The following is a 19619-nucleotide window of genomic DNA, read 5'->3' as shown; positions in this document are numbered from 1 at the left end:
CCAGTATAACTTGAATTACTCCAACAATACAACTTACCATTGTGTATTTCTACAGTGTTTAGGCTGAGTTAAAGGTGAGCTGGAGTTCTAGAGGTGCAGCGGCAGGGACTTCTCAGATCTGCATGTTTTATAGGAAGCAACAGTGTAGTTACATCTAAGTCATTAATATATAAATACTAATATTTAAATTTTTAGACACAGTTTTTAGGAATTTAATGAATAAGTGAGACTTTAAGGTCCATGTTTAATTGTTGTAAGGAGATACAAAATGAGACGCCATCAACACCAAAACATTGGACAGTTTTTATAAATTTAATATATCAATATATAGAGATATTTATCAACAGCTTGATTTCATAGAAACGTGAGTGAGACCATTTTGGCATACAGTACAGATATTCCATGTAAGTACAGAAGTTGCTAAGTTTTTAACTCCCCTCCCACCTGTTCTTCCCTCACCGACCCCCCAGTTACCCCCCTGCCCTCCCACAGACACAGAACACAGAGAAAACAGAAAGAGTAAAAGTATACAGGAGCACAAAACAAGGCACCAATAAATTAAAACGATAACCCCTCTTTCTTTCTTTTTCTTTTTTAAAAACACACAACAGCGAAATTAAATTCAACAGAATTAAATACAGTATGAACACTAAAATCCGCAATGCTGTTAAAAAGCAAAAAAACAAAACAAACGGAACAGACGGGAGAAAACATAAAATAAAAACACTTTGGCAGATTGTTAATTTTTAGTTACAATCAAGTAGTAAAGAAATCCAGTGCTCTTGTGTACAAATAAATTCATATATAGTCTACACTCCTTTTCACCCCAGAAATTTATGTACAGCTTTTTTTTTTTGCTTTTTTTACAGATACATTTAAAACATTATCAAAAAGTTTTTGCTGTATGAAAACGTATTATTTACAAGTCATGATTCAAAACCATTGGACTGTACCATTGGACCCCACCCCCCACCCCCATTTTATTTCCTCCCCTACTAAGAACGCTATCTCTTTACACAGTGCAGAAGGCTTCTTGAAAAGTTTTTGTGCAACAAACAGCGTAAAAAAAATGCCTGTCATATGGCTGAGGAATGGACAGAGCCCCCCCCCCCCGAATGGATTTTGAGATGTCCTTGCAGGCAATGACACATCAGCAACATTTTGAGAAAATGCAGGTGGACAGTTTTGCGGAAACTGCAGCCAATTGGATCTGATACCTGGAAGTGAGAGTCTCCCACCTCAATCACTGGTGAAGTAAAATGTCCAAATCTGTGACAGTAATGTGATTTATCAAAATGTTGCCCCCATATATCATCATCCCAACCCATAAAAAGATTTACACAAACAGATTTCACAACCTCCCGTTTTCACCCCCACAACCTTCGTTTTACACTGACTGGTAGAAAAATGTAGGCGACTGAACACTGCCCTTCAAGTAATCAAACAAGTAATATGAAACCGGGAATGGTTTGGTGAGAGAGAGAGAGAGAAAGAGAAAGAGAGAGCAACAACTACAACTCACTTACAGACTCACAGTCCAAAAGAAAACACATGATAAAAAGAGGAACCATTTGATCAAGGAAAGTCACTGGGTCAACGAGAGCTAAATGCCAGCCAAGTAGAGTCACTGAGGGTTCCTTCCACCGTCCAAAACTGTAGCTCGAGGGGGAGGCTGCTTCTCCTGGCTGAGTGTTCGCCGCTTTGCTGGTTCACATTCGGGAAGGGTTTTGTTTTTTTATTTTCCCGCTCTGGGGGCTTCCGTGTTGTTTTTGGGGTTCCAGGTCATTTCCTCCAGTGCTTTTCCTAATTCTTCCAGTGTGTGTGTGTGTGTCTGTCTACCCAAAGACCGAGAGCCCTTGCCAAAGGAAAGATGTCGATAGCTGAGATGAGGATGGGAGGGCGAGAGGATGAGAGTGCACAGAGACAACAATGCTGACTATGCTCTCTAAGCTGAAATTCAGAAGCACAACCACCAAAGAAAGACTTGAAAGCTCACAGCTGGTGTCACGTTCGATAAAGCGCACGAGGAGGTGAAGTGATGGGGTGATGTTAGAAAGTGTTCTGGTTAAAGCAGCGTATTCTCTGCTCAGAAAACATTGGAAAACCACTTTAAGAGTGCAGAGGAAGGAAAGGACAAGCAACAGCAGAGTCAAAACGGAGCACAAATCAGGAGCAGTGTAATTATAGTTCTATTAGATAGAGGGTTATCAGGACTGTTAGTAATTAGCTATGATGAGCTAATAAAATTAACAGCTTCCTCATAAAATGAAACAGATGTCACAGATGGCATTTAGTTTGACCTAGTTTTGCAGTAACATGTCCATTATGCATTAGGATTTGTTAGGAATTCATGTGTGAGTTTAAATGAAGAGTTAAATATTTAGATGAATAGGTCTGCACAAGGAATTTTACTGAGCATTTCAACAGAGAAAACAGCTTCTTTGCAATCCTGTCTCCTAGACACTACATTTATGTACTTATTTGCACCAGCAATTACAATTTGAAGAAAATGTACTGCACCTTGAATCCCATTTTCTATCAACAAAAGCTCAGTCACAACCTGTTTCATTTGTTTTCTGCCCAAACAGCCAGTGTTGTATTACCATGCCTGCTTGTAGTACCTACAGCATTAATACATGTTTTCATTGCTAAGTTCAGAGGAAAAAAAATAAGGTCTGGTTAAATACAGAAAAAGTCTACAGTGACTTGGGACAGATGGTGTTCACTAATATTTAACCAAAACCACAATTTATCACAAATGTTAATCCAGTAAGGCTCCTTTACAGCTAAACTAAATTCAAAGACATTTTGAGGAAAATGTATTTTCTACCAGATTATATTTGTCTGTAAGGATGTGACAAACGTATGTCTAATCAGCAAATAGACTATTTTTATTGCTTTACTGTCACTCCTTTTTTGCAAACCATTCATGTATTAGATGGGGTGGGACCCATCACTCTGGTACCCAAAAAAACTGGAGAAGCTTTAATATGCTGTGAAAGGGTCATATTTTTCCTTTAAATCTAGCGAAGCTTCAAACATTTGGTTAACGAATGTTGCAATTCCAACCCGATGAATGACATATTTGTTAGTCTAACAACATTTTTAGGTGTTTAAACCCAACCAATCAGTGAGCGAAAATAAAGGTAAACACGAACAGAGAATTAAACTCAAGAGCAGTAACCCCACACAAGATGCAAACCCCCAGTCTCCAGAGTGAAAGGCCTGGGGCAGACTTGTCTCCACATCTTTATGTTTTTAAACTGGAAGCTTTTCCAACTATGCCACGCAGGAAACATATTTCTTTCAAAATTGTTGTTTAGCTGTATGGGGAAGCAATTTTTGTGAGATTGGGTTGCACTGACTGGATTCAGAATGTAAATCTCAATAGATGTCAAAGTCCTGCGGCTTTGTGGACCCACCATCCACCCTGAACACCTCCCTGAAACTTTGTTGCAGTGTCTGACAGAAACATAGAGCCCAATTCACTTCAAACAGTTTAAAAGTAAAAAAACAAAAAAACCAAAACGCCTTGCCTCGGAACAAAGTGCAAGCAACAGTTAAACTTGATAATAGAACATATTTGGGAATACTATTTCTAGGAGACAGGATTGATAATCTGACGTCAAGTAAAATTCGAGGTTGTTCAGAGTTAAACATGGATTTCCAAAACAAATCTTGCCCGTCTCTCGCTTCAACAAAGAAAGTGAATCAGTATCTTCTGATCCTAGTAAGAACGTTCTGGCAACATGTAATCTTTCAGAGCTTGTACAATTCAAAAACAGACTAAAAATCCAACTGATCACTCATAAAACTCATGTTTTTCAGAAACATTGAAACTTTACCAGCACACTTTGCAGAATACATGCAAAGTAAATGCTCTGATCCAGAACTAGATTTTAGTGGATGTGTCTGATAACTGAACATAGGCGCACTTGAAATTCAATTTAAAAAACTGTGTATTACAAAAAGCTAGTTTTCTGCTTGACTGTTAAGTAACTATGCAAGATCTCATGCTGGTTCTCCAAAGCAGCAAATACTGACCCAGTTCATCGTTACCGGTTATATCCAAGAAACTCCACTGGAATACACATATACACTTAATACCTGTACTGCAATTACTGAATAATTCAACATATGTACATTAACACATGCAGCCAATAAACAACTCCAACATTTTCAGCATGAGTGCTCAAATTGATCCTCATAACTGCAGCCAGTTGCTTATGGCTCTGACCAACAGTAAAACCGTGATGATGCCGACATTATGGTGCCTAAATGCTCCCTGTAAATATGGAGCAGCAGCGCGGCAGGTGTCTAGAAAGCATACGGTCACAGTCGGCCCTGCACTACCACTATGATTACTACCTCATACAGTAAATGACGAAATCCCTCTGCTGGACTTTTTCCTTCAGTGTAGACGGCTGCTGTCGAGGTGGACCAGCCAATCTGCCTTCACACTGTAGCCATAATAACTTTCCCATAATGCCACGCTCAGCCACCTCAATAAATAAGCAATTTATTCTGCTAACTGCAAACCCTCAGCATGGAACTCCATTAGACCTGACGCAGACACGGACATGAAGGAGTGCAGAGCTGACTCAGCTCAGGGTTCCATCCAGCACTGGGCTTGTGATTTATTTCATCTTATATTTACCAGCATGTCTGACCTGTAGCATCTTTATGGTAACCTTACATCAGTAATTTTTGTCTCTCCTTGACATGCAGGAGTTAGAAAATACGATCTTGTGAGCATCATAATTCACGTGCAGCACAGATGTTAAAGAAAAGCCTAAATGTTTGACCTCTGAGGGGATTCAGTTGGTCCGTTATTCTGAAGAGAGAGATTTTCTGGAATGGTTTGGGTCCACTTGTCCCCTAGAGGAAAGGGTCACTGCAAATCAATACGAATTTGTTTGAGTGATCCCCTACGATGGAACATTTCTATCCTGATGGGAGCGGTCTCTTTCAGGGTGCCTGTGCTCCCATCCATAGGGGTCACAGAGTGGTTTGATGAAAATGAAAATGAGGTGAATCATATGGCATGACCTTTAACAGTCATCAGATCTCAAGACAAACGAACACCTGGGGGAGATTTTGGACCGATGTGTTAGACTCTCCACCAACATCATCAAAACACCAAAAGAGGGAAAATCTTTTGGAAGAATGGAGTTTAACCTTCCAGTGGAGACTTAGAGACTCCAGAGAAGGAGAACTGAAGCTGTTCTGAAGACTAACAGTGGTCCAGCATCTTGCTAAGACACTCAGTTTTTTCCTGTATGTGCTACTGTCTGTATGGCAACCCTAAATCCTGCCGTCACTGCATGACGCTACCAAACCAGTCAACCATGCTGAGATGAGTCAGACTTCCCTGCGGTGTAATGCATGTTATTTTGCCTCTTCTCTACGGGGCCAAAATGAAGGAAGATGACCTCCCCCTTTAGCTCATGCCTCCTATGTCTGACAGAAGAGGGAGATTATGGTGCTGCAGAGGACTAGAATTTACCTGTCTAGCATGCAACTTGTCACATACAGGAAATACAAATCGCCCACGGTGCATCATAAACTGAGAGAAGCCAGTGCCATCTTTCTGGGGGAGGTGCGAGGAGTGAGTCTCAAAATACCGCCACACAACATTGGCAGAAATCCGGCAAAATAAATGACCCACCATTCGTCTTCCAAGCACAAACCTGCTCGCATATGGTGTAATATAAATCCTGGCAGTCGTGCCCTGCCTACCTTTGTCTTCGTCTGTTTTTACCGTCTCTCTCTTCTTCCCTTGTGGTTATCCGAGCTCCCACACTGAACAAACCTTTCCGAGAGAGCCAGAGCCATGAATAATAACTATCATTAATCAAGAGTGGTCGCATGAATACATAATCTGAGACTAGACTGAACCCATGTAGGAAGACTTTAAAGTTTGCATTAGATACTTTTTTTGCATGTTTTTCCGTCATATCAGGAGGCGCCAAACAACAGCAGATCTGAAATGCAACACTGTACAGATCTAGTCCAGTGTTAACCTAAAAATGGAAGACAGGTGTTGGACATATCATCTCAACACTGAAAAAAACTGCTTTATGTCAAATAAAATGCATTATATCTGTGCTTAATGTTGACAGAATGCCCTTTAAACAACTACATGATGTCCAGAATATAAGAGCTGTTAATTGCTCATAACTATTTGTAACAGCTATTATGTTATTCTGTCATAACGGCCTCCAGTGATTCACTATCCAACACAATATGAGCAATTACTGCAATATTCACTGGGCATAAATTCCATCTGATTCAATGGGCTGGAAGCATGTCTGAGGCAAGCCAATGGAAGATCACCTCTTCACGCTAGTTCACACGTTTCCTCTCTATCCAGCTTTCAAATCAAATCACCGCTCGACTCAGTCAGCCTTGGCTTATTACTCATCTGCTCATACAAAACAAGGCCACTCGCAACCACAATGAGCCTCCAGTGACAGCAGAAAGGGATTTCTCTACAAAATGTGAGCTCTTTTTCAACATCATCCCATCCAGAAAACACAGAACTGCATTGTAAAAAAATGACAAATAAAGGTGCTTAAGTCATTGTGCCAAAAAAATACCAAAACCAGGCCGGTGAATGATGCTTACAGGGTTGCTCAAGTTCAAATGCTGTTGTGTTGGGAAGCAGCTAAAAGATGATATATTTGAGTTATGTCGCACCAAAGGAAAAGTGATCGATGGGGAGCTGTGCTGGCCCAAATATAGTAAGCACAGATGAAAACTCACACTTGACAGTTGTCTGTATCCATCAATAGTTGTGTCAGTGTTTCAGTGAGTCAATGTAAGAACACGATATACATTTGTTCAACTGTGTCTCGCTGTCCAAGAGAGCATATGTTGAGTACGTGCCAGCACATCTATCATAATCTCTTATTTCTACATCAATATCTGTTCATAAACCTTTCAAAAGGCTGCAACTTAAATCGGCTAGTAGTCAAAAACGAAGCAGCTGTTCTTCTGCCTTTCCCTTCCTACATTTTCAAACCTTCACTTTCAACAGGATTTCAAAACAGTATGTGCAAATTAAATTAAAATGCATGCAGATCCAACCACTAAATGAGACAAAACACAAAAAAACACTGGAAGCCGTGTCCGTTGTTTTTAAAATTGATGTAATAATGAATATTTCTTTTTTGTTTTCTCCATGTTGAGGCCTCGGCTCCATATCCGTATCTCAAAACAGTCCCAGGAAGGTGTTTTGTAAAACTCCATGCTGGCTGCAAACGATGTTCCACCTTTGAAATTATCGATGCCAGCAGACATGAACACAAACAGATGTCAGAGGGATGTGCGAGTCCTAACACCCACCGTAAATAAGCAAACAATCCCAAGTTCATTATCGACCCTGCGCATACCTCTGATACCAGGAGAGAGGATTACCCATAATCCTTTGCCTTTTCTGCCCTGCTGCTTTTTGCCTTGAGGCACTACCCTCGGGTGGCACAAATCCTCCCATTCCCCCCCTCCAAGAAGAAGGAGGAGGAAAAAAAAAAAGCACCCTCCCGTACTCTTTCACCCCAAAATCACCTCCAAATGTGCAGACAACCCCATCATTCCATCTCTCCTTTCCCCTGGGCTATGTTTAGCTCTATAGTATGACAAGGGGCAAATCTGAGGGGCTGGGTGTGAAAAAGGATGACAGTCTCCCTTTCAGAAAATATGTCTCGTCAACTTTAGAGCAACGATGAAGAAACGTAACGTCCTTGCCTACCCCTGTGCTATACTGTATATCCTTGCAAACTTTGTCAAATGTGCCTTTAGTATTGTGCACTGAGAGATGCTGGTACATATTTACAACAGCAAACACATACAAATAAATAAAGAGTCAAAAAAATGAGGAATTTAAAATTAGGCATGCCGGCTTTTTCCTCTTGTACGGTGGCCAGAAAGCCTTCTATTTACAATGTGCACTGAGACAGCCGAATGAGGTTAGTGTGAACAATATCATCAAGCAGCATTTCACACACCACTACTGCTAAACAGGAGGCAGAGAGCAGAGAGGAGCGGAGCAGAGGCTACTAAACTAACACTAGTGGTGGTAGTAGTAGTAGTGGCTAGTAATGGTAGTAATGTTACTCCAGTGGAGAAAGTAGGAGGGGGATTTTACAACATGTACATGTCATCCCTGCTCCTCAAAAAGGGGAGGCAAATGAGGACTCCGTCTCTTTCTCCTCTGCGTTGTACTGGCCTCACTGTAGTGGTGTAGAGGCTGTGGTGAGAGGAGGGGGCCAGGATGGGACTGGAGGGGGCCAGGATGCATCCCACCCCCCCTCAGGGGTAGCCATCATCCTCCAGACTGAGTGCCACGCGCTGCAAACAGCAGATAAAAAGGCGGTTACCACAGTAGGCTGGTGAAGGAGACAGAAGTGAGATAGAACAGAGAAGGGAAATGGAGTAGCACAGCGGACAGTGGAGAGAAAGAGATCGAATCAAGTCTAGGTGGAACCTCGAATAAAAACTGCAGCTTCATATATTTTAACTTCTCCCTGCTTTGCCTGACCTTCCTCGTCTCCTCATTCCAATTTCTCTCCCCCCCACCACTTGTTCGTCCCCTCCTTCTCTGGCTCTTCTTAGATGAGGAATTCAGGTTGCTTGCCTACGGCTGCAAATGTCTGGCCCACAGAATGCCAGCCTAATTTCTCTGGCTGCCTGAGTTGCCACAAAAGCAAGAAAAGTTAGGACAGGACAAGAAAGGAGGAGGAAAACAAGCAAAACCATAAAAGACAATAAAAGTCATTTGTACAGATGTAAATAATAAAATGGTAAGACGAGAGAGAAGGAGCGTGGTCTCCTCCCTCCGGCTCTTCACTGAGGGCGGCTGCTACTTCGACCTTGAATCTTAATATGACTCAGTCGTGCACCTGTTTCGTGTGTGTGTGTGTGTGCTTCTAGCCTGTCATCGTGCCAGTGATACCCAGAATTCTTTGCCTTCTTTCTCTCCAGAGCAACACAAAGAAATCTGTGTTACCATGCCAACCGATCAAAGCGCTACACTCCCATCCCCCCGTAATCCTTTTGGCTGCCCTTCCCTGCTCGCTCTCCGACACCCAAAACAACAAATATATTCAACAAATGTCATAAGTGTCCGGATGATACACTCTCTCTAGATTTAAGTGCATTTCCCTGCAAGTTACGGCTGGTATTGATTTATTGGATTTGTAGAAAACGCAGCTTTAAGTGATCCTCAAAACTGCGTCTGAGTCAGTGTGAAATCAACAGGGTCGTCTGCAAGTCATGACGCGGAGATTCATGGATTCTGTGACTGCATTCAAGTCAGAAAATGGAAAAAAGTGTAATTTGGATTGGCCCTAGTCCTGATTTGTGCTTCATTTTTATTATCTTTTGTGTATTAATTATACTACAATGGAAAAGAAAACACATTAGTGCAATGCTAGGATGTAACTAGCAACTCTAAAAATCAATTTAATTTGCAGAACAGTCTACCCCTGTGCTTTGTTGTCCTTTCAGTCAGCTTGCAAAGTGGCTATAAAGCAAATCCTCTTTCCACAAAAGAATCACAACACTTAAATCCTTTTTGCACCAACAAAGCAACAATTATTCAAGACTGTGTCTCTATTTTGGATAATATCTGGACAACCCTGTGTTATCAGTTTGAGCAACAAAAGCAATGAACATCACAAAATTCCTCACTGACAGGTACGTTTCTTCGTGGCACATATTTTCTGTTATCTACCAGAGACATCAAGATGGAAAAAGAACTTTTGCAACTTCTGCTGCTTCTGTAAACAAAATAAACCTTTCGTCTATGTGAGGAGTTTTGTCAGGAAACGGGAACAAACACTTCAACAACCAGAAACACCAACACAATGTACAGTTTAATGGGATGGCAGGTTGGCAGCAGGGATGCGGTGTTGATGGATGTATGTGCGCTGTGAATATGGTCATCAAAGGTGAATGAAATGTGAACATGGTGCGGTGGTGAAGGGCTTACATGTGTGTTTGATCTGTGTTTTTACTGCAGAAATGATATGTGAACATGTGGACATGTGCAAGCCTGTTCTTTCTCTCCACCAGGCCGACCTGTACAACAAACGGGCTTTTCCGAACCCTTGCGCTTCCTCCCATTTCCCAAATAAACGCCTTCCTTTCCTCTGCGGCCTCTCTCATTTGCCGCTGGAGAGCATAGGCGCCCCTGAGTACCAGTGAGAGTTGCTGTCTGTGATGCCGCCCCCTAGAGGAAGCGCTATGAAGGGCTGACTGTGGCTGCCACTCACTGCTGGGTAGACGTGACCGATGGACTCGCTGTGACGCCCGATGTGGATTTCGTCGTCGTCGTCCTCTGTGGTTTTGCGGTAAACTGGGTTGTCGAAGTTCATGCTCTTGGTGTTCTTGCGTCGCCAGTTGCGCCAGACCAGGTACCCGCCGGTGCAGAGCAATCCGATGACCACTGTGGCAAGGATAGGGACTGCATGTGTTTAACACACACACAACAACAACACACGGCGGGAGCGTTAACACAGCCCAGGGGACACGGAGCGGCGCTTTAAGCACTCACAAACACACCTTGCATAGTTTAATCGAGTGAAGGCTCATTATTTTCCGTCTTTCATTTTCAAATTCAGACATCTAAGAGGTCTGTGGGGACGACAAATCAAGGGGAGAAAGTGGAGGAGTGTTTAGCAGGAAATTTAAATTATATTGTTAATAAACTAAAGGACTAATTGCATGGCAGAGCAAAATTAACAATTTTTTTTCTTTTCATTTTCTCTTTAAGTGTTGAAAAAAGGATTATAAACATTTTATGTATTATGGACATTTTTAGTAAAAATTCAACTAAAAATTCATAATTTACAGAACACTTATTTAACCACAATAATTTTGAATTAATAATGTTTAATACTTGAACATTGTTCACTGTAAAAAAAACTGTGGTGATGTAGGAATGAGAATTATGGTCAATAAAAAATGTGTTGATTTCAGACTTTTTAAAAAGACTTCAACACGTAAAAATTCTAAAAATTATTTGTTTTTTTTACAGTGGCCCTAATCCTCTTGTTAGGGGATCAGTGTCTTTTTGCAGCAGAAAGCATTCAGGTTTCAGAGCCTGAAATTATTCAGTCAGTTTACAATTTCTTTATACAAGGCCACCCGGCAATATTTATTTGAAATAAAGACAACTTTAGCTAAAAATTTCAATTTTTATTCACTTTTCTGAACTAAAACCCTGCCTTCAGGTAAATGGAGAAATGGAAAATTTCACATATTTAATAGGTGTGGATATCTGCCTTTAAACCATCACAAATTAAATTGATAATGAGAGGAGATGCATCATATTTAAAGTGGCTGACCACCTCTGCTAAATATTTCCTTTACATTTGCTGTAGAAAAAAAAAACCCATCTTTTTTATCTGTAAAAATCTGCAAAAAAAACAATGAGCCTTCACACTGCATCACCCCTCAATCCGTCACATTCCCTCTCATTCTCAGAGAATGATCAAAAACACATGGACACATGCACAATTTGCAACAATGAATGCCTGCATTCACCATCACACACTATAAAACCCCATTTCCAAGACACACACACACAAACACATGCAAACACAAAGACTGATCCACACAGATTTTTATTCTAAATCTTGTAGCATTCAGGCCCTGAAGCCACTGATTAAGCTCTTGTTTTTGAATAAAAGCCCAGCAAAGTTGCTCAACTCTCATCAGCACATTATCCTGGTGCTCCATTTGGGCTATGATTTATAATTTTGCACTTGCCTAGGCTGAGAAATTAAACACTATCTGCAGACAGCCTGAGTCTGGTGTTTTTTGGACGGGGTTATGAGAGGAGAATGGAGAGGGGAAGAGGTGGAGAGAAGAAGCAGAGAGAGAGAGAGAGGGAGAGGGGGGTTTGGAGGATTTGAGATAAGCGCCGTCTCTCTCTCCTCTCATTACCATATTAGCACTGCTGCCTCACTGCCCTGTAGGACCTGCGTGTGCGTAGTGCACGTATGAGAGAGTATATATGTATGTGGAGTGAGGGAGCAACAGCCGAACCAGAGGTGAGTCAAGGAGGAGAGATAAAGCAAGTGTGGGTGTGATTATGTGCGCCTGCATCCACAGATGTGTTTCCATCCCCTACGGAAGCCCCATCTAATTGCGCTTTTGTTGGAGAAGCGCTCGAGAGCCCTGTGCGTCTGGGCTGGAAACCCCAGATCCTTTGTTCTTCTCTAAATGCCCACTGGTTTAAAAAAAACAAAAACATCAGCTTTTGTCTCATTTAGAAAATTTCATTCCAATTAGAGAGCAGCATAACAGCCTGACTTTGGCTAAATACTGATAATCATTGTGGGGCTGTTTCCCCTCGTGGAGCTGCGGGTGGGCGTGGTGCCGCTCTGGATGTGAACAGAGAACCGGGGCGCAGAAATCCTGCCCTTGTGGACCTCCGACAATAATTAATGTTTCAAAGCTGCCAAAAATGCAGAATGAGGGGATTTGTGGCCGCTATGAATGGCAGAAGGACAGAATGAAGGATGAAGAGGGAAGGGTTAACAGTCTTGGGGGCTGTTTTAATGAGCTGATATCTCAACTGTTGAGAATGAAAAGAGAAAAAAATTGCCTGACAATGTTTTAGCGCGCCCATATATTATCAAACTATTCACTACTAGGGATGAAAGAGATCTCAATTAGTGCCATATGCTGCCGCTATAAGGTCATTTGCACATTCAGCTGATTTTTCAGTTATGTTAAGCATGAACGTATTAAATATTTCCAGAAAATTAGATTTTCATTTTAATCTGAACTAATAGAAAAGATTAACTTTACTAAGCTGGTTTGATTGTAAGAACTTGCATTGTCTTTGTGTGCCTGTATTAGTATGTATGGAAGCAGAGAGGCTTCATAGTGCTTTTTTTATTTTTAAACTAAATAGACAGTGATGTTATTTCCCAGGTCATAAATTAGATGCCTCTGGGTCAAAATCACAATTTTATCTCATTAATCCCCTTTGGAATCCTTTCATATTTCCTCATCTTAAAAAAAATAAATCAAACTGATTCCTATAACTGCCTAACCCACGCTCAGTCCACTTACTCACAGAAATAGGTCAGAGTCGTGGATCGATTGCAGTGTGAGCATTCTATATAATCACAGTGGGAACATGAGCTTAATGTTATAACAGCTGGTCAAGTGTGATGACAAAACACGAACTGAATTTCCCATTTCCTCGGATCTCATTAATAATGACATAATGTGCACATTACAAAGGCCTGGCCATTCTGACTGACGGGTTTACATCCACATAATGGCTTTTTGTAGCCGTAGGCTAGGAGGCTATTGTTGTATAATATCACAGCTCAGTACATTTTCTCAATTGTGAAAATATTATTTGGTGCTCTAACCTCACTGCTGAGCCTGATGCAGGCCTTACATGTTGAAAACACACAAACTGTTATTATTAAAACGAGTACATTTTAGCCTGCATCAGTAAGGTGGGAGTACAAACACTCTACAAACCACAGACACACACACATGCAAATACATAAACACACACATGCAGCCACACACAGCATGCAGGACTGAAGCAACGAGCAGAGATGGAGGAGCGAGGAGGGAGAAGCAGGCAGGCAGAAAGCAAAGACATCACAGTGAGGACGTCCAGAGTACTCACCGATAGGAATGACTATCCCCAGAACTGCTACTGTGATGTTGTTACCTATGAGGTAGTGATCACTCGCAGCTGAGGTGAACAGACAGACAGGGGGGGAAAAAAAAGAAAAAAATCAAACCAAGCCAAAAGTTTTGTCACCCCCCCCTTCCCCGTATAAAACAAGAAAAATAGTCTACTGCAACAGATGAGCATCAAGATGGAAAAGCATATTTGCATAATGTCACAGCAGAGAATCCATCTGATTCCAGTTTGGAACGTAGACTTTTTTTAACCGCATGTGTAAATGAAATGCGGCTGAATCACACCGAGATGCCATAAAAATGCAATGAGATGCGTTTTAATACATGCGGAGACAAATGTAATTCCAGAGAGTAATGCATCAGAATTTCTGCTACCATCATTCAAAACAAAAATTTGGCTTTAGGAAGCAATAAACAACTCACAGCAGCTCTGAGAAATGTTGGAAGACTCCACATGACCTTGAGCGTGAACACAGGATCTGCTTTTGCATTTTTTAGATTGCGTCACCACACAATGCAACGCGGTGTGCATTTATTCCAGACATGCTTTGTAACCCCACTCCCCTTCAACTTTCACCCCAGCAGGTCCGTGTGCAGCTTCGACATCAATCCTGCTCCCAGCCCTCCTATTAGCAGCAGGCTAGCCATTAGCCAAACTGTGATCAGATGGCTATAATGAAGTCTAGTAAGGGAGATTAACAGAAGAGATCACGCCACTGGCCCTGCATACTGATTGGCTCGTTTTAGAAAGAGAATGTGCTGCTTTTTGCATGGTAAAGGCGGCGCAGATGGCATGTGATGGACAGGACGTACAATTAAAGCATATATTATTTCTTATAAATGTAGTCATATAGAGAGCAAACTGCTGATGAACGCACAGTAAAACAAGCCACCACATACATAGGCTTTTACTGTTGACTTTGTGAGGATACTTCTTAGCATAATGCATTTCCTAGCAACTTACCCCAACCTTACCTATCACATCTAAGTGCTTAGCCCCTAGCCTTCCTCTTACCTAAATCTAAGTGTAAGCTTCACCTTAAAAGCCCTTTCAACGGTTGTGAAAAAAGCAGAATTGGCCAAAAGTCCTCACTCCATTGGTGTGAAACTCAAACTGGTCCTCACAAAGACAGACAGTAAAGTACGCACACACACTCATGCAAACAGCGGAGACAATGCCGTAGAGAAAGAGGCACAGGAGGTGACGTGACTTCAGACTGAGCAGCCTCGAGTCAGCAGAAGTGAATCTGGCTTTTCTTAAAGTATGAGTGACATCCAATGGGCACTAAGGCTCTAAAAGGTGGATTATTAGAATCTTATTAAAGGCGCTGTTATGAAAGAAGTAGTCCTGGAGAGCGAAGGCAGAGAATGAGAAAGTGAGAAAGAGGAAGAAAAAAAAAACAAGACAAAAGCCCTATTTCCATTAAGACTATTACTGCTGGAGGGATTTTAATTTCAAAAATTAATTTTCTGCCTCTACAAAAAGAAAATGCCTATTTATATCTCTACATTTGGCTTTGAATATGATGTCAGAATGTGTATGCTAGCTGTTGTAATATCTGTAAGAAACAATAAGAGGAACAGTAAATAGTAAAATAAATAAACAGATAGGTGACAAGCAGCTTGTTGTAATCACTGTCCCAAGTTTCCCATTGAAGTGTTGGAGAGCAAAATCCACAGTCCCCGATCTGTGTATGTTTATCTGAAGCTTCAATGAGGAATATAACAACTTTTCAAATGTTGCAAATTAAACTCGTTTCCATTCACAGCTTTGGAACTAACAAATTAGTCTATTTAGTGTTGGTATAAACTATGTTACACATGGCTGTGATAAACAGAAGAACGCAGAAGAAGTCAGAACCCAAACCAGTTGTATACCAACCACTTAAAAAACTCAAACAGGGAGAATAAACAACAAAACTTGAGCCATCAACAAGAGAAAAACTTTTTCTATCACCCAGAATATCCATTAACTTACATTCAAAAAAGCAAAAGTGGAATCTCTTTGCAAAATTGAGGATGTTTGTTTGAATTTTGCCAGTTCCATTAACTTTCTCTAATGCAATTCCTGCAAAGAGCAGAGAATGTAGATTTCAGGTTATATGGGAGGCAAATAAGGAAGACAGCTCCTCAGGGCATGAACGAAAACAAGTAAAACCTGTCGCTGACTATTACTTGAAGACAGATTTGAAAAATGACGCGCCTATCTTTTAAGACAGCATTTTCTAGCCGTGTTGAATGTAGCTGAAAGCCTGATAAATAATTGCTGATATCAGGAGAAAAGGCTTAAATTTATAAGAGCGTGCTGTAGATGCATATGAACTTTGGGAACCAGCTGTTGTTTATCTTTCATCTTTTTTTCCCCATCAAACTCCCGGTTCCTTCCCTGCTCCACCACGCCGGCCCTAGTGCTGAAACATGTTTAACAGCTGATGCCGGCAAACTTGACAGTGTGCACTGAGTTGAAAATTATAACACATGGCCCGTGGGTTTGGAGACACGTCTTGTTCATGCCCCATTTTCTCATCCGTGTCTGCTCCACCTCTCATCTGGAGCGCTTGTGGTGTGGCGAGGCGGCTGACAACTTCAGACACCAGAGGAAACGCGTTGCTGCTTCTTTGGAACTCTGAAGAAACCCAGGCCCCCAAAGTGATGCAGCAGGCATTCTCTTTAATTCCCAGAAAATCACTTTCTCTACTGCCTCTTTTCCATCCTGTCATTTCTTATCCTTGTAAATGCTGCTCTTCATTTTTTAAACTCCCACCCTCCCTGTTCCAGGGCTGGACTGTCATGTTCTTCTTTGCTCTTTGTTCGCTCTTCTTTCTCTGTGGCCTCTTTATTGTCTCTCACTGTACCTTTTCATTTAACACTTCTTAGTTTTACTTCTCCAAATTCCTCCTTTTCCTCCAGCTCCCACAGCCACTTTAAACTTTCATCATCTTTCGCTACTTCACCCCCCTTGTATAGCTTTTTCAAACACTTACTCTCCTGGTTTCTCAATGAAACGCCTCTGATGCAAAGGCTTTACTGTAAAATCATGTGTTCAGGAGTTCAGACGCACTACAGCGGCTCATTGACTTTCTCACATCAGTCTCTTTTAACTTCAGTCTACTTTTCTATTGCATCTTTTATTCTCCACGCTGCAGTGGCCTACATCATTCAAATAAATAATTTACTTAAATTACTTGAATATGTGTTAAGCGTGTAAGTAACTGTCATTTCTTTGTTAGTATTTCACTGTTAGTCTTCCTCTGCGGTCTGAAAAGGATGAGGCTTTTCAACAGCTCCTGCATTCACTGTAATACATCTTCTCAATAAATAACACTGCGAATAACAGCTTCAGAGTCTGAAAGGGAAACTTATTTGAATCATTTTTTATCTTTCTACTGCGATATTGAGCAAAAGACCTGAGGACAAGCTGCTGTCCTGGCAGTTACAGCCATCTCAGGTTAAAGTCTTTATGTAGCAAAGGCTAGAAGAAGAAAGCTGAAAACACTGATTTCAGCAAAGAAGAAAAAATCCCACATCATGTGGTGTGCAGCACGGCGGTTTATCAATTTTGTTTTGTGGTTGCTGTCAAGGATGCTTGTCCGCTTTTCCCCAAATACAATTTAAGTCTTAGCGTGGCTTTGTAAACCATTGTTACTGCTGTTATATTCTGCTGTCATGGCTTGTCTGGGCTGTAAAGTGGTATTTTTCTTGCACGCCAGTTAAGCTTGATTGGTGTAGGAATGAAGAATGCTGCCAGTTTTAGAGAGTGAAAGAGAGAAGGGTGGGGGGAGATGGAAGGAAAAAGACGAGGGAGAGCGACTGCCAGAAAATGAAAATGAGTGATGAGAGGTGGAAGGAGAGAATGGAGGGGACTGTCATTTGTTAGCTCTGACACCTCTGCTGGACGCTGGCCGCGAGGGACCAACAGCAGACTGAGACACACTACTGAGTGTGTACATGTGTGTGCAACTGAGAAGGAGAGCAGAGGGAGAGGTTGTACAGTAAACAGACGATCAGACAGACAAGAGGGGAATGAAAGTCTAAGAAAGGAGGGAAACTGATGCAAGTAGTGTTTTTCGGCTCCCTGCTGCTTTAATGGCAGGTGGTAACGGCAGGTGATGGCAGTGGAGCATTACACACAGGGAGAAAAAAAGACACTTCACACGCATTCCTATGCACCACCCTGCTCACAGGGAGCCTTACCTCTGTGGGAGAGGTTGGCATTGCTCTCTCTCTGAATGCTGTTGGGGGCCACTGGGCCCAGCAGAGGAGTGTGTGTGGATGTAGACGTCTGACTGGTGCTGCTGAAGCTGGTGGTCTCTGTGCTGGTGGTGGCGGGGGTCCGAGGATGCTCTGTACTTCTGCTGCTTCTGGTGGTCTGAGGAGGGGTCGGCGTTGTGAGGCGCCTGGTCGCGGGCCTTTGTGTGGTGGCAGCAGAGGTGGTGGTGCTGGTGGTGGTAGGAGGGGTCGTGGTGGTGGATACAGTGGTGCTCGTCGTTGTAGTGCTTGTTGTGGTGGTCGTGGTGGGAGCTGTGGTCGTGGTTGTGGTCGGGGCAGATGTGGTGGTTGTTCTGGGTCGAACTGCAAAAGAACAAAAGTACATTATCACGATATCTTACTTCAAGATGTTCACGCCATAACAAGAAAAGCACTCTGATTAGTCGTTGGATCATTTCCAACAGCTGAAATCTTGAAAAAATTGTGGCAAGAATTCACAGCAACATAGAATGTGGCCATTTAATATAGAAGTACCCACAAATAAAATAGCCTCGCGCTGAGCACAGACGTGTGTTATGTATGTGTATGTTTTGTACAGATACCCAATCACGTGACCTAAATGTAGATGGGAAATGATGGGACTCAGAAACACCTCCACAATTTCATCAATTGTTCTATGTATCATTTCCAATGGATAAGTCCCAATAAGTCTGTAGCGGTCTATCTGTAGTAGGATCACGATCATATGATCGTCAGCAGGCAGCTGATGTAATGTTCACTTGTCATAGTTAGTGTCACTGTGCTGCTATCTCGAAATGATACAGAAATCTTGAACAATTCCACGGATCTAGACGATAAGATGCATCACTGCTACAATCTAATCAGGTGACTCTTGTGTCATTTCTGACCTTACCTGAAAATTTCATTCAAATCCGTTAGTTTTTGAGTAACACTGTTGACAGGCAGACACTGATCGTCACAGAACTCATTGGTGGACTAATAAGAGTTCTCACATGTAATATTTGTGCCATGTGTATCCATACATGACTTGTAGTGAAAATGAAAAGCGATCAGAACATCTTCTAGACTCCCCAGAGCTTAAAACAGACTTTTAAATATGGTTGGTACTAGGAGGGCACTCAGAGAGCACAGTCCTCTGGCAGGGCCAGTGCCCTGTGTGCAATTTTAACGAAAGCGGATCTGCAACGAAATTTAATGGGGACTTCATGTGACCATGCCACACCTTTGCACCGAGTTTCATGAGATTCAGCTTGGCAGTTTTCACATAGTATTACAGACAGAGACAGACTGATGGATTGGAAACTGACACATAACTATTAGTTCTGTTGTCAGTTTACAATAAATCATGTGTGCTCTGATGTTAGTCATCATACTGCGGTGTTGAACAACATAACCAGTACCATTCTGCATGGAATCATAACTTTGGACAGAAATTCAGAACAATGACTTTTTAAAATCATTTGATCTTATATAAGGTTTCTATCTCCTACCTCTGTGTATCATCATTGAATATACCAAATGCTCCACCCCTTTTCTATTTGTGTAAAAACTGAATGATTTTAACAGTAGATCTGTTTGAGGGTCACAACATCTGTTTCTTCAAGGTTTTACAGCTGCTACAAAAACTGACAGTTTGCTCCAAAACAGAAATAAAGCACTGAGCAAGAACGTGAAGTAGATGTTATTTATCACACTAAGCAAATGCT

General features: G+C 41.7%; 1 protein-coding gene across 4 annotated transcripts in view; it reads right to left on the bottom strand.

Annotated features, from left to right (window-relative positions):
* Window positions 1-298: 298 nt before the first annotated feature.
* lrp8 (low density lipoprotein receptor-related protein 8, apolipoprotein e receptor) overlaps window positions 299-19619 on the bottom strand; it is a 216467-nt gene continuing 197146 nt past the window's right edge. Inside the window, exons 16-19 of one of the 4 annotated variants that reach the window (XM_022197269.2) lie at window positions 17878-18255; window positions 13664-13732; window positions 10275-10465; window positions 299-8349 (exon numbers count right to left, since the gene is read on the bottom strand). In XM_022197269.2, coding sequence (XP_022052961.1) covers window positions 8311-8349; window positions 10275-10465; window positions 13664-13732; window positions 17878-18255 — 677 coding nt within the window. In that variant the 3' untranslated portion in view covers window positions 299-8310. Of the gene's footprint in view, window positions 10466-13663; window positions 13733-17877; window positions 18256-19619 lie in introns of all 4 variants that reach the window. The other 3 variants (XM_022197270.2, XM_022197266.2, XM_022197268.2) reach the window with 3 other exon arrangements.

Source organism: Acanthochromis polyacanthus, chromosome 4 (assembly GCF_021347895.1).
Source record: "Acanthochromis polyacanthus isolate Apoly-LR-REF ecotype Palm Island chromosome 4, KAUST_Apoly_ChrSc, whole genome shotgun sequence".
Classification (NCBI taxonomy): Eukaryota; Metazoa; Chordata; class Actinopteri; family Pomacentridae; genus Acanthochromis; species Acanthochromis polyacanthus.
Note: the sequence above shows the minus strand (reverse complement) of the source record. Positions and strands in the feature narration are given on the sequence as shown.